Source organism: Carcharodon carcharias, chromosome 14 (assembly GCF_017639515.1).
Source record: "Carcharodon carcharias isolate sCarCar2 chromosome 14, sCarCar2.pri, whole genome shotgun sequence".
Taxonomy (NCBI): domain Eukaryota; kingdom Metazoa; phylum Chordata; class Chondrichthyes; order Lamniformes; family Lamnidae; genus Carcharodon; species Carcharodon carcharias.
The window spans coordinates 142,079,087-142,092,436 of NC_054480.1; the positions used below are offsets into that span (position 1 = coordinate 142,079,087).

General features: G+C 38.6%; 1 protein-coding gene across 6 annotated transcripts in view; it reads left to right on the forward strand.

Moving 5' to 3' along the window:
- LOC121286830 (protein strawberry notch homolog 2-like) overlaps nt 1-13,350 on the forward strand; it is a 160,448-nt gene that overhangs the window by 88,544 nt on the left and 58,554 nt on the right. For 5 of the 6 annotated variants that reach the window (XM_041203901.1, XM_041203899.1, XM_041203902.1 and 2 more), the window contains 7 exons: nt 3,268-3,345; nt 4,110-4,206; nt 5,500-5,660; nt 8,472-8,605; nt 9,207-9,297; nt 10,371-10,514; nt 12,001-12,136. In XM_041203901.1, coding sequence (XP_041059835.1) covers nt 3,268-3,345; nt 4,110-4,206; nt 5,500-5,660; nt 8,472-8,605; nt 9,207-9,297; nt 10,371-10,514; nt 12,001-12,136 — 841 coding nt within the window. The remainder of the gene's footprint in view (nt 1-3,267; nt 3,346-4,109; nt 4,207-5,499; nt 5,661-8,471; nt 8,606-9,206; nt 9,298-10,370; nt 10,515-12,000; nt 12,137-13,350) is intronic. The other variant, XM_041203903.1, reaches the window with a different exon arrangement.

Below are 13,350 nucleotides of genomic sequence, written 5' to 3' on the forward strand. Positions count from 1 at the left end.
AGCTATGTCTTAACTTGCATCAAGTCCTATTCACCTATCACTTCTGTGCTCACTGACCCACATTGGCTCCTGATCAAGCAACATCTTGATTTTAAAATTCTCATCCTTGTTGTCTAATCTCTCCATGTCCTCGCCCCTCCCTAACTCTGTAATCTCATCCAACATCACAGCCCTCTGCAAAAGACTATAAGTCAAGTAATAATGGAGAGCTGTAAGAAAGATACTGCAATAATCGCGGGTGACTTTTAAAGAGATATTTCGTAATTCTCAACAAATATGTATTCCGTTGAGAAAAGAAGATTCTACAAGAAGGATGAACCATTCGTGTTACTAAGGGAGTTAAGGGTGGCATCAAATTGAAAGAAAAGGCATACAGTGTTGCAAAGATTAGTGGTAGATGAGAAAATTGGGAAAACTTTAGGAAGTAATCAAGGATGACTGAAAATAAATAGAAGGAGAAAATAGTTTGAGGGAAAACTAGCAATAAATATAAAAACACAGCTAGAGCTTCTACAAGTTTATATAAAGGAAGAGAGTAACTAAAACAAACATTGGACCCTCAGAGGGTGAGACTAGGGAATTAATAATGGGGAACAAGGAAATGGCAGACTTTGAACAAATATTTTGTAACTATCCTCATGGTTGGTTGAAGATACTAAAAGCACCCCAGTAACAGCAGAAAATCAGGAGGCAAAAGGGAGGAACTTAAAACAAGCATTGTAGAGAAAAAGTTCCAGGCAAACTAATGACACTAAACGGTGAATTTCCTTCCCTAAAGGGCCTTAGTAAACCATCTGGTTCACAGTCATCATCAATTCCAGATTTTTTTTAATATATTGAATTCAAATTTCATCATTTGCTGTGGTGGGATTTGAACCCAGGACTCCAGAGCATTACCCTGGATCTCAGGAATACTAGTCCAGTGATAATACCACTATGCCACCACCACCTCTTATATGAAAAGCAAAAGATTAGCATGCTGGTACATCAAGTAATTAGCAAGGCAAACAGAATGTTAGCCTTTATTGCAAGTGTGATGACATATAAAAGCATGGAAGTCTTGCTGCAACTGCAGAGGGCATTGGTGAGACCATGCCAAGAGTAATGCATACAGTTTTGGCCTCTTTATTTAAGAAGGTGAATATACTTGCATTGAAGGCAGTTTTGAGAAAGTTCACCAGGTTGATTCCTGGGATGAAGGTGTTGTCTTATGAGGGACATTTAAACAAGTTGGGCCTATACTCATTGGAATTTAGAAGAACGAGAGGCAACCTTATTGAAAGACATAAGATTCTGAGGGGGCTTGACAGAGTAGGTGCTGAGAAGATGTTTCTCTTCATGGGGGAATCTAGAACAAGGAACGTAGTTTCATAATAAAGAGTCACCCATTTATGCCTTCTCTGATGGCCATGAGTCTTTAGAATTCTCTACCCCAGAGAGCTGTGGAGTTGAATATATTCAAGTTTGAGATAAGACAGATTCTTGAACTATAGGGAGAAGTCGAGGATTATAGGAAACAGCCAGGAAAATGGAGTTGAAATCAACTATAATCATATTGAATGGTGGAGCAGATTTGAGGGGCCATGTGGCTTATTCATGCTCATGCTTCTTCTGTTTTGATACCTGCGGTCATCTAATTGCGGCCTCTTGACTATCCCCGATATTAATCATTCCACCATTGGAGGCCACACCTTTGGTTCCTACGCTTAAACTCTGCAATAACCTCTCTACCTCACTTTCATCCTTTAAGTCACTCCTCTAAACCTACCTCTTTGACTAAGTTTTTGGTCATCAATCTGATTTCTCCCTATGTAGCTTGGTGTCATATGTTATTTTACAATGCTCTTATGAAGCACAGTGTGAAGTTTTAATACATTAAAGGCACCAAGTTGTTGTGATTCTATTACTCAGGTTTTTGGTCACATCTGTAGTCTTTAGTTATTGGCTTTCTTAAGCTGGCTTTTTTGTTAATTTATAAATATCATAGTCCTAGCATATTACTAAGAGTGAAAAATCTAAATGATGTCTCAAGTGGTACATATTGCTGTATTGATGAAGAGTGTTGGAGAGTGAAAGTCGCAATTTCACAAAGTGAGTTCTAAATCTGAGCTGTACCATTTGGCAGAGGGTAAGGGAAGATAACTAGAGAAAAGATTGGTAGCAAAATAGTTAATGGAGAGAATTGCTAGAGATTTTAGAGTGACTTAGTTGGCATTACTCTCAAAAGGAGAGTAATGCACAATGTAGGATGCTCTAAAAAAATTAAGTGGCATGTGTTACTATTATATCACTTTGAATCAGTTGAAGTTAATGTTTGTAAGAATATTTTCATTTTCAAGGTATTTACATCCTTTCCCCCCAATACAGGGTGCTAAAAGGGTTGAATTATGAGGATAGGTTACATACAGTAGTCATGCATTCCCTTGAATATAGAAGATTGAGGGGTGATCTAGTTGAGTTTTTTAAGATGGTTAAAGGAATGTATAGGGTACACAGAGAGAAACTATTACCTCTGATGGGAGAGTCCAGAAAATGGGGGTATAAACTGAAAATTAGAGCTAGGCTGTTCAGGCGATGTCAGGAAGCACCTTATTCACACAATGGTGGTGGAAATCTGGAGCTCTCTCGGCCAAAGTGTTTTTGAGGCTAGGTCAATTATAGCATATAGATGGTGTTATGATGCAGATTATTCTTGATCTAATGGAATGCTGGAGCATGCTCATTGGGCTAAATGGCCTATTCTTGTTCCTGTGTTCCTCCCCTTTGCTTGCTTTTCAGATGTTTACACATTGCTTTTCTCAGTAGAGAGAGCTGGGGCCATTTACAATATAAATGCTTTTCTTTTGTTGCATATATATATTATATATATATATATATATATACATATGAGTGAATCACCAAAGAGAACTTCACAGAAATAGAGTTGTCCTCGTTCTCTCCCGAATGAGTTGGCTTTTACTGGGATATAGTTATAAAGGTGCCAGCTGCTTTCCTAAACCTTGCTTCATCCTAGACCTTTCTTCATGTGAGATTGAGGCAGTGAATGTTAGAAAAATATATGTTCATGGAGAGTATTTCAGTTAAAACTGATGCCAGTTTTGAACCGATATTCACATAAACCCTTTTTTCCAGCAAAATTGACCTAGGAGATCTTGCTTATCCCATTTTTTGGAAGGAATTCGTATATGAAATAGCTTTTCAGTATGTTTGGGTTATTATTTTGGTATGCTATTTCAAAACTGATTCCTGCCTGTTTGTGTTGCACAGCTTGCACGTACATTTCCGCTAGGCCTGCCATTTTCAAATCACCTGCAAATCAACAATGGGCCGACTCATCCCTTTCAGGTAATTTTGCTGTCAGTAGCTTGCATCCAAATTCCAGGTGTGTAATACTGGGTATTGTGAACCTTTCAAGAAGTTTTAGTTTACTAAAAATATATATTTTGCCACATTTTCTAGAATCCTAGTAAGTGGCATCCATTAACAGGGATTGGATTAGATTTTCCTTGGTGATCTGTTTTTCATAGAATTGGCCAGATTGTTGCAAAGATTGTTCCTCACATTAGAACTACCAGGTTTCAAGCTACCCTAGAAAGAATGAACTCATTTGAACCATTTCAGAACATAGGAAGATAGACATGGTCATTTTTCACATCTCTGGAAGATGAAGGACACAGCGTGACTGCAGATATAGTTTGCAGCAAACTCCGATCTACATTGTAAATCAGTGCCTGTTTTGACTGTTTGGTGGGGATAACTTAGGCTTACACTAGGCCATGTCCGAAACTGCTCACCAAACAGGACTTTGTTATTTGAATGTTGAAAGTCATACTGATCAGTATTTTAATGGCAGACTTTTTGAACACTCTTACCTGCGTACCCTGGAGATGATTTTTTTTTTTAATTTAAAAAGCCATATTATTTAAGAGCGTTAATACAAATAATACAAATGTTATATTTGACACATGTCCCTCATGCTTTAAAGCTGCCAGTGAACAAAATGTTCAAAGTGTGACATATTAATATGAAAGTAAATAAAATAAATTTTGCAGTATCACAGTTAGATTTTCCACATTTGAGTGGCCTTGACACTTCTGATGCTCCCACAGACTCCACCACAACCAGAAGAGGAAGAAGAAGCTGATGATGAGGAACCAGAAGAATTAGGACATGCAGAAACATATGCAGAATATGTACCTTCCAAATGTATGTGATGACAAATTGCTGTGGAGTAATTTATCATAGTAGATTTGTGAAGTAATTGCAGTTATGATGTTTTGTCACCAACCATTCTGTCCCCTGAAAGAAAAGGTCATGAAATTTATTCTTAGGAATAAAATTAAGATGTTCTGAAAATAGTGATTTAGTGACAGTGTTGTATGATATTAGTTTTATACGTTAACTACTGCCCTTCTTTGAACATCTCTTTCCTAATCTACCTATGTAGCATTGTTCCACGATTTCATTCCTATCTGTCACATCATAGTTTTTACATTGCTTCCAACAGCTTCTCCTGTCTCCCCTCATCCATCTCTTTAGTAGCCAATGGCTTTATCCTTGTCCCCCTGCTCTTGATTATTCATGATTCTCTTAGGCAATATCCTGTAGAGACATTGGGTCAGCTTTTTCCACTTCTACATGGATGACATTTAGCTCCTCCTCTCTTACTCCTTCCATTGACCTCAAGGCTGTTGTCACTTTCTCTAATTGCTTATTTGACATTAAGACCTGAATGAACCATTAAATCCTCCAAATTAATATTGACATTATCAAAATTTGATTTCCGCAAACTCTTAGACACTAAGCTTTATCAAATTCCCTACTCCCATTAAGAATAGTATCCAAACGTGTGAATCCCTTACATATTGTTCAGCTCTAAGCTTAACTTCCTACCCCATGTCTAATCCTTTATCGGCCGTCAATGTCTTCTGCTGAACCGCCAGTTTTCACTCCACCTCCCCTTCTGCTGCCAAAACTTCACCCATGCCCTGATTTCCTCAATACTTGATTTTTTCAATAGCTTCCTTACTTCCGCATTTCATAAAATATAAGTCATCTGGAATGCCATGCACACTTCCATCATTACTGTCCTTCATGAACCATGCTAACTTCCCATACCCCAAGAAATGTTAAAATGATTGTCCTTACCTTAAGATCATGGTTTTGCCCCACTCTGCCTGAGCTTTCCTATAACTCCATCCATGCTTTCCTAACGATCTGTTCCATTCTTTTAATGTTAGTTTAACTCCTTGTTCTCTGCACCATCATCAATGACCACTCTTTTAACAACTATTTTCCTGATCTCTGGAACCCCCTCGTTCTGCATTTGTGCTTTATTAGCATTTTTCTACTTCCAGAAACTTACTAAATGTACGAACGTAAATTATTGTTGCAAACTCAGAAACTTACCATTAATAATCCTGCTATTAAATTGAATTTGACCGCTGTTTGATTGTTTTAAAAACGAAAATAACTATGATAAAATATTTTCATATGCAGCTAAAATTGGAAATAGCCATCCAGACAGAGTGGTTGAAACAAGTACTTTGTCAAGTGTGCCACCTCCAAACATCAGATACACCCTTTGCCTTCCTGAAGTAACAATTTCAAATGGTTCTCTGTCTGCACTACAACTAGAAGCAATCATTTATGCATGTCAGGTATATTTATTTACTGCTTTTCCTTGGATTAGCCATAAGAACATTGTGGATGCACTGTGGTTTTACATTGATAAAATATAAAATTGTCAAACTAAAATATGATTCAAACATGATTATTTATATATTGACTCCCAGTATATAGGTGACCCTGGTATGGCCACACTGATTACCATTCCTAGTTGTCCTAAGATGGTGCTGGGCCTTCTCCTTGCTTTGTTGCAATTGCAGTTTTTAAAGTACTAAATTATAAGTCAGGCATATAGTGTTCGACTAAAATCATGCGTAGGAGTGTCTAGTTCCCTTCCCTGAAGAATATTAACGAATCATTTGGGTTTTTTCAACAGTCTCGCAGCTTTCCTTTTAATTATTTCTGCTGCCAGCTCCCTTATTAACTAATCTATTTAATTATATTTTGCAGTTTATCAATGACAAGCTCTTAATGATGTTACATGCAAAAGACTTGCAGAACAGCCAGCGATAAAAACAATAAAGCAACTTTTTGCAGCCTCAATTAAAATGGAATTTGTTGCTAAGAGTTGTGTGTGTGTAACTTTAAATTTCCTTTTTCACCTTTTGGAAAAGGCACTCTGCTCCAGGACCTCCATTTAAAGATAATGCAGGTGAAAACACTTCTAGTGGCAAGCTTTCAACTTGCCACTGAGGCATAAAACTGGAGTGCACTTTGGATTCATTGGAAATTAGGGGGTGTTGGGAGCATGGTGGTAATATCACTGGACCAAGCTAATATTCTGTGGATACAAGTTCAAATTCTATCACAGTAGCTGGTGGAATTTAAATTCAGTTAATAAGATCTGGAATTGAATGTTAGTCTTGTGGTCACCATTTCTGAGACTATCCTTGATTATTGTAATAACCCATCTGGTTCACTAATGTTCTTTAAGGAAGGAAATCTACCATCCTTAACTGGTCTGGCCTAAATGTGACTCCAGACCCTCAGAAATGTGGTTGACTCTCAACTTAATGGCCTACCAAGCCACTCAGTTCAAGGGCAGTTACGGATGGGCAACGAAACATACAAACAAAGGAACAAGGAGCAGGATGGGCCATTTGGCCCTTCGAGCTTGCTCACCATTTAATAAGATCGTGGTAGATCTGATAGGAACCTCAAATCTGCATGCCACCTAGCCCCGATAACCTATCACCCCTTGCTTACCAGGAACCTCTCCACCACTGCCCTAAAAATATTCAAAGACTCTGCTTCCACCACTTTTTCGGGAAGAGAGTTCCAAAAACACTCGACCCGGAGACCAAAAAAATTTTGCCTCATCCCTGTTTTCAGTGGGGGACCCCTTATCTTTATACAGTGACCCCTAGTGCTAGGTAAATGCTGGCTTTGCTAGCAAAACCCCCCCCCCACATATCCCATGAAGAAATAAATTAAGGAAATGAAAATCATGTAGTTTCTGTAAAGGACAGCCAATCTGCAACAGCAATTTTACATCCAGGCGGGAAGTTGAAAATGTACCGCCAGTGTTTATTTTAGTCTTTTTTTTAACTGCAAACGCAATTAAATTGTTAGTGTAACTGATCGGGAGACGGTGCAAAAATTAATTGCAGTAGGATTAATTTACCTTCAATAAATTCAGTCACTAACTTTGGGTATTTCAGTGATATTGTGAGTACAGCTTTGGTTTAATTTATTCCAATTCCCGGATGAGTGCAGCTCCAATAACACTCAAGAAGCTTGACACCATCCAGGACAAAGCAGCCCATTTGATTGGCACCCTATCCACAAACATTCACTGCCCCCACTACTGACACACAGTGAGTGGCAGCAGTGTGTACCATCTACAAGAAACACTGCAGGAACTCAGCAAGGATCTTTAGATAGCACTTTCCAAACCAGTGATCTCTACCATCTATAAGGACAAGGGGAGCAGATGCATGGGAACACCGCCACCTGGAAATCCCCCTCCAAGCCACTCACCATCCTGATTTGGAAATATATCGCCATTCCTTCACTGTCGTTGGGTCAAAATCATGGAGATCCCTCCCTAACAGCACTGTGGATGTACCTACACCACATGGACTGCAACAGTTCAAGAAGGCAGCTCACCACCACCTTCTCAAGGGCAACTAGGGATGGACAATAGATGCTGGCCTAACCAGTGATGCCCACATCCCATGAATGAATAAAGAAAAAAATTTGGCATGATAAATCCACCAAACCAGTAGCCTGCTGATGTCATTAGCTTTCACTTAAACAATACAGTATTCGAGTACATCATTTTTAAAATTAATTTTATTTTTAAAATTATATTGATGGCATAATCTTTAAAATGCAGCAGTTATGCAGTGGTTGCTCTGAAGAGTAACTTTATTGTTTTTTCATTTTTCTCCAAAGGCACTAACTCATGTTGGGATATGGTTCAACAAGTGCCAGCATCCCACTGGTACCTGGACCAAGTAGGCAATCCTCATGTGTGCACCTTGACTGTGAGTTTTGCCTGGCAATTCAACCACAGAGATATCATAGCCAAGCCTGATCCTGTCACTCACAACATCCACCCATGCATGATTCCTAGCAAAAGCACTGGATAGCAATCGGGGTGAAAATACTGGCTTATGTTACTACAGATTGCAATACCCCGATTGCTATTCTGATTAAGATCAGTTAATTCATGTACAGTAGGAAGAAAATCTTGGACCAAGTCATCTGTATGACTCTACCACATTTGGTAGTGCATTTATCCATTGAGCCATTGGGAGAGCTTATTTAAATACTAGTGTATGTATCATTGGGTTATTACTGTGTGATGTAAAAAAAAATCGTATTTCTTTCATTTTTAGCAACATGAAATCCTGTTGGAAAATAACCATCGTGCAGGGTTTCTTATCGGTGATGGGGCTGGCGTTGGAAAGGGAAGAACTGTGGCTGGTATTATTTATGAAAATTACATAAAGGGCAGAAAGAAGTCATTGTGGTAAGCGTAAAGTAATTACAGCATGTGTGCAAAAGTGACCTTTTTATATTTTTGAAAATAACAATATGATTGAATTCTAGGAGCTAGAACCTAAAATTCGTTCCCCTATTATAAAGTTATTTTGGTTAAGCTCTAAAAGTTAAACCAGTGTGTTAATTATTTGCTTGTTTTTACAATATCTAAAAATATGAATGATACGGTGGTTTATACACCACAACTGATACATCTCGAGTCAGAGTTCATTTTGAAAAGAATTAACCTGTTTTATGGCATGTCATTCGTGGAATGCTCCATTCTTTTACCCTATCATTTCACTGAGAGAATACCATAATCACATAGGAGTTTTACACCCCATAGCTAGTGACACAAAACATGCTTCAAAATCTAGCTGAATGGTGGAATAAACTGAATGACCGTTTCCTGTTTCTGTGCATCCAGTGCTTGGAAATAGTGTTTGTGATATCTATATGTGCATGGGAAATAAATAAATCAAATGCTGGATGGCAAATGTAGATTATAAAAAAATTGAAGCTAATTAAAATTATTGTTGAAATGTTTACCAAACGATGTGTTGATCGGATTCAATGTTATCATGTTATAGGTTTAGTGTCTCCAATGATCTGAAATACGATGCTGAACGTGACCTTAAAGATATAGACGCTGAAAAGATTCCAGTGCATGCTCTCAACAAGGTACGGAAGAGCAATCCAACATGGGGTATTTTTATAGAATCAAAAGTAATAATAAATTTTAAAGTTCCAGGCCTGTTTTGAATTATCATCGCAGAATATTTGAAGAAGTTATGTAACATTAGAAATAGGCTTTTTGTCGTTGAGAATTCAAAGTACTTTTTAAAATTTATTGACCTTCCCTTAGTTCACCAAGAGCACACACAGTGGGCCTAATTTTAACTGAACCCACATGACGCCTGGTTCGCACACCACCTGATTTTAATTTCCCTTGACATCATTGGGAAGTAAAATTGGTGGTGTATAAAACAGGCACCTAAGCTAATCCTATCAACTTCCAGGCAGGTTAGATTAAAATTTTCCCCTGGCTAAAAGGGCCGAAAGACACCCTGCAGTCGTTGGCCTGGCCACCAACAATGTGAAAAATCAGCCAGCGTGACTTAACCTCTGATTCATCTTCTGTCCCTGTGTTATGCACCTAATTAAATCAAAGATGCTTATTATAATGTATGTTATTTATATTGTATTATCCATGTTCATCACAGTGTGCTATTTTAATTGGTAGCCTGAGTGTCAGCTGTGGCTCAGTAGGTAGCATCATTGTTTATGAGCCAGCAGGTACAAGGTTCAAGTTCCACTCCCCAGACTTAAGCACATAAATCTAGGCTGACACCCGAGTGCAGTACCGAGAGAACGCTGCACTGCTGGAAGTGGCCTCTTTCAGATGAGACATTAAACCAAGGTATATACTCTCAAGTGTATGTAAAAGATCCCACAGCCCTGTTTTGAAAGAGAGCACTGGAATTATCCCAAGTTTCCTGGCCAATATTTATCCCTCGATCACCATCACTAAAAGTAGATTATTTGATCTTTATAATGTTGTTGTTTGTGGAAACTTGCTGTGTGAAAATTGGTCGCTGTGTTTCTGACATTACAACAGTGACGACACCACCTCAGAAGTATTTAATTGACTGTAAAGCACTTTTGGGGCATCCTGAGGATGTGAAAGGAGCTTTATAAATGCAAATCTTTCTTTCTTTTATGCATTACAATGTGATTTTTTAAATTGGTAACAGATAAAGTATGGTGATACAGCTACTTCTGAAGGTGTTTTGTTTGCAACCTACTCTGCACTGATTGGTGAAAGTCAAGCTGGTGGTCAACACAGAACAAGGCTAAAACAGATTCTGGACTGGTGCGGAGAGCAGTTTGATGGTGTTGTATCCTTTAATTGTTAAACTTCTGAGTGATTAATAATTAAATTACATTAAAGCAGTACATTGACATGCTAAGTAAGCAAGCTTTCAATATGATTTGAAGTTATAAATTAGTAAAGTTCACAAAATAATCTTAGGCTTTCTTTCAAAAAAGATCATCGATCAAATTGAAATATGTTGCGTGTACCATTTATAAAATAAATGTGCATTTTTGGCATTATTTGTCCTCTGAAATGGTACAATAGATTATTTATAATTCAAGAACATTAGCACTGATGATGACTGGATGTTCTTTCATGTTTCAAAAGCAGACTTGGAAGGGATTATTTACCATATCCACATATATGATAGAATCAGGCTAGGATAACCTGAGGCAGGATTTTGCTCTTGGCGGGGGTGCTCAGTGGGGGCCAATTAAGACCCGCCCTGAGTGCTGCCTGTGCAGGAGGGGGATGGAGGGAGAGCCAGGACTAAAGCGCAGTTCACGCATATACGAGAAAGAGTGCTTCAGTCTCCCTGAGGCATGGCGCTGCCTCAGGCAGATTGAAGCGGTGTGTGTAAAAAAAAAAAATAAAAATTTAATAAAACATGTCCTCTCATGTGACCCTGTGACATGAACTGGGACATATTTAATTCAAAAATAAAGTTTTTATTTGATGTTTATTTGCTTTAGGAAATGTCATCCCGCTCGTGGATGAGGTTTCCTAAAAAAATGTAAAGACTGCTTGGCCTTTTCCCCTGCCCATCAATTGTTAGGTTGGACGGGCAGCGTAAATTTGAATTTAGTTAGATTGTTAATGGCCTTAATAGGCCTCTTAATTGTCGGCCACCACGCAGCCAACTCTGGTTTGCGCCCACCGAACGAAATCGCGAGACTGCACAATGACGTTGGGACGCGTGCCCGATGTCATCGCACGTCATTTTATGCTCGGGCGTGTTGAGCATGTGCCCGCACACCAAGCATAATACTCTGCCCCTGGCTGCAGGAGACAAAATCGATCAGTTATGATTATTTGTCACTTAGTGGGAAAAACTTGCTTTAAGCAAAGCTCTTTCAAAGCTTGGCTTTGTCAAGGAAAGCTTGAAAGTGCTTTCTAAGTGGGAACAACACCAAACTTTCAAATCCAATTCGATAGAGGATTCTGTGGCCAAGAGCAATGTATTTGCGGTAAACGGGTGTGAACTCAACAGGTTCATCAGCTATTATGATTCCATCGATGTTGAGGCAAACACAAGCTGCTGTCAATGATGTACCAAAAAGATAAATTAATCTCGTTGCATCTGTGGGACCTCGCTCTGCAGAATGAATACCTAGTTGCTAATGTATATCACTTCAGATCATCTCACTGAAGGTGTTTTGAGGCTTTTCTAAGATATATGAAAAGGTGCTAAATAAATACAAACCTTTTTTTTCCCTCTGCCTTTCTGATCATTGAAACAACAATTCTTTGGATCGTCTGTACTTTCCTTGACTACTTTTGCCTCTTAGATTGTGTTTGATGAATGTCACAAAGCAAAAAATGTCTGTGTGAATGGCAGTACCAAATCCACCAAAACAGGCCTGGCTGTCCTAGAGCTGCAAAATAGACTACCATTTGCAAGAGTTGTCTATGCAAGTGCCACAGGTATGGATCTATTCTTTTAAAAAATGTTTTTTTTTTGTGTGTGCGGTAGACACTGAAGGCAATGTATTAGTGTAAGTGTGTTGTGTTATTAGTACATTAAGACTCTTCAGTATAAGTTTAATAAGACTGTTCCTCTTTCCTGAAATAACTAGCTGTGCATTGGCATTTTCTCAATTTTAAAAAGACCTAACAATAACCCTGTGTTGACTGGGTTATCAATTGTTTGGAGTGCTAACTAACTATATACCAACATTGTACAGCATTTTACAGCATCAAAACATAATAATTCATGGGGCGGGGGGGAAGAAATTCATTCACATAGCACTGCTTTTAGCATATCATCGTAGTCTCGCAGGCTGCTAACTGTGTGGCTTTCTCCATTAATAACATTGAGTGCCCGCAAGCTGTCTGCCCCCAAAGAATTGATGAAGTCTGCATAGTGCCACAGCAGTGCTATGCAAATTAGTCCACAACCCCCCATATTAATTTTTTAATGAATACAAATCTTCACCCTGAATTAGTTAAAATGGAGAGTTATTAAATTAATTTATCCCAGCAAATTCTGACATTACTATTATCCATGGATTTTATGCTTCTGTTACTTTCTTCCTGCTTCCTGTTTCGGCTTTTCCTATGTTACACGGGGTTGCCTCAATGCTGGTTGATTACCTCTTCATATCAACCATCATTTTTGGATTTGGCAGGTGGTTTTAAAGCCAGATACCCTTCCTGCCACAAAGCCTCCTGATTGGAGCTGGGGACCAGCACCAATAGACACTGGCTTGTCTGCACCAGTGTCTGGGTTATTATATATTTCTGTTACTATTCGTAATGAGTAAATTGACAGTATTTTTACAGGAATTATTAACAGCAGAATTGATAATACTGTGATATTATCTCAGGCAACCTGTAAATGTTTGTGAAATACTTTTCAAAAGCAAACTTGTAACAAGTTTTCTTCCCAAATAAGTGAAAAGTAGAGATTTTTATTATTATTTGTTCATGGGATGTGGGTGTTGCTGGCTAGGCCAGCATTTATTTCCCATCCCTAATTGCCCTGGAGAAGGCGGTGGTGAGCTGCTTTCTTGAACCTCTGCAGTCCATATGGTGTAGGTACACTCACAGTGCTGTTAATTGCCCCTCCTAATCAACCAGAAGAAAAATTATCTTTGATTTGGGCAATGTAAAGATGCTGCAGCTGTGAGTTTGCACCA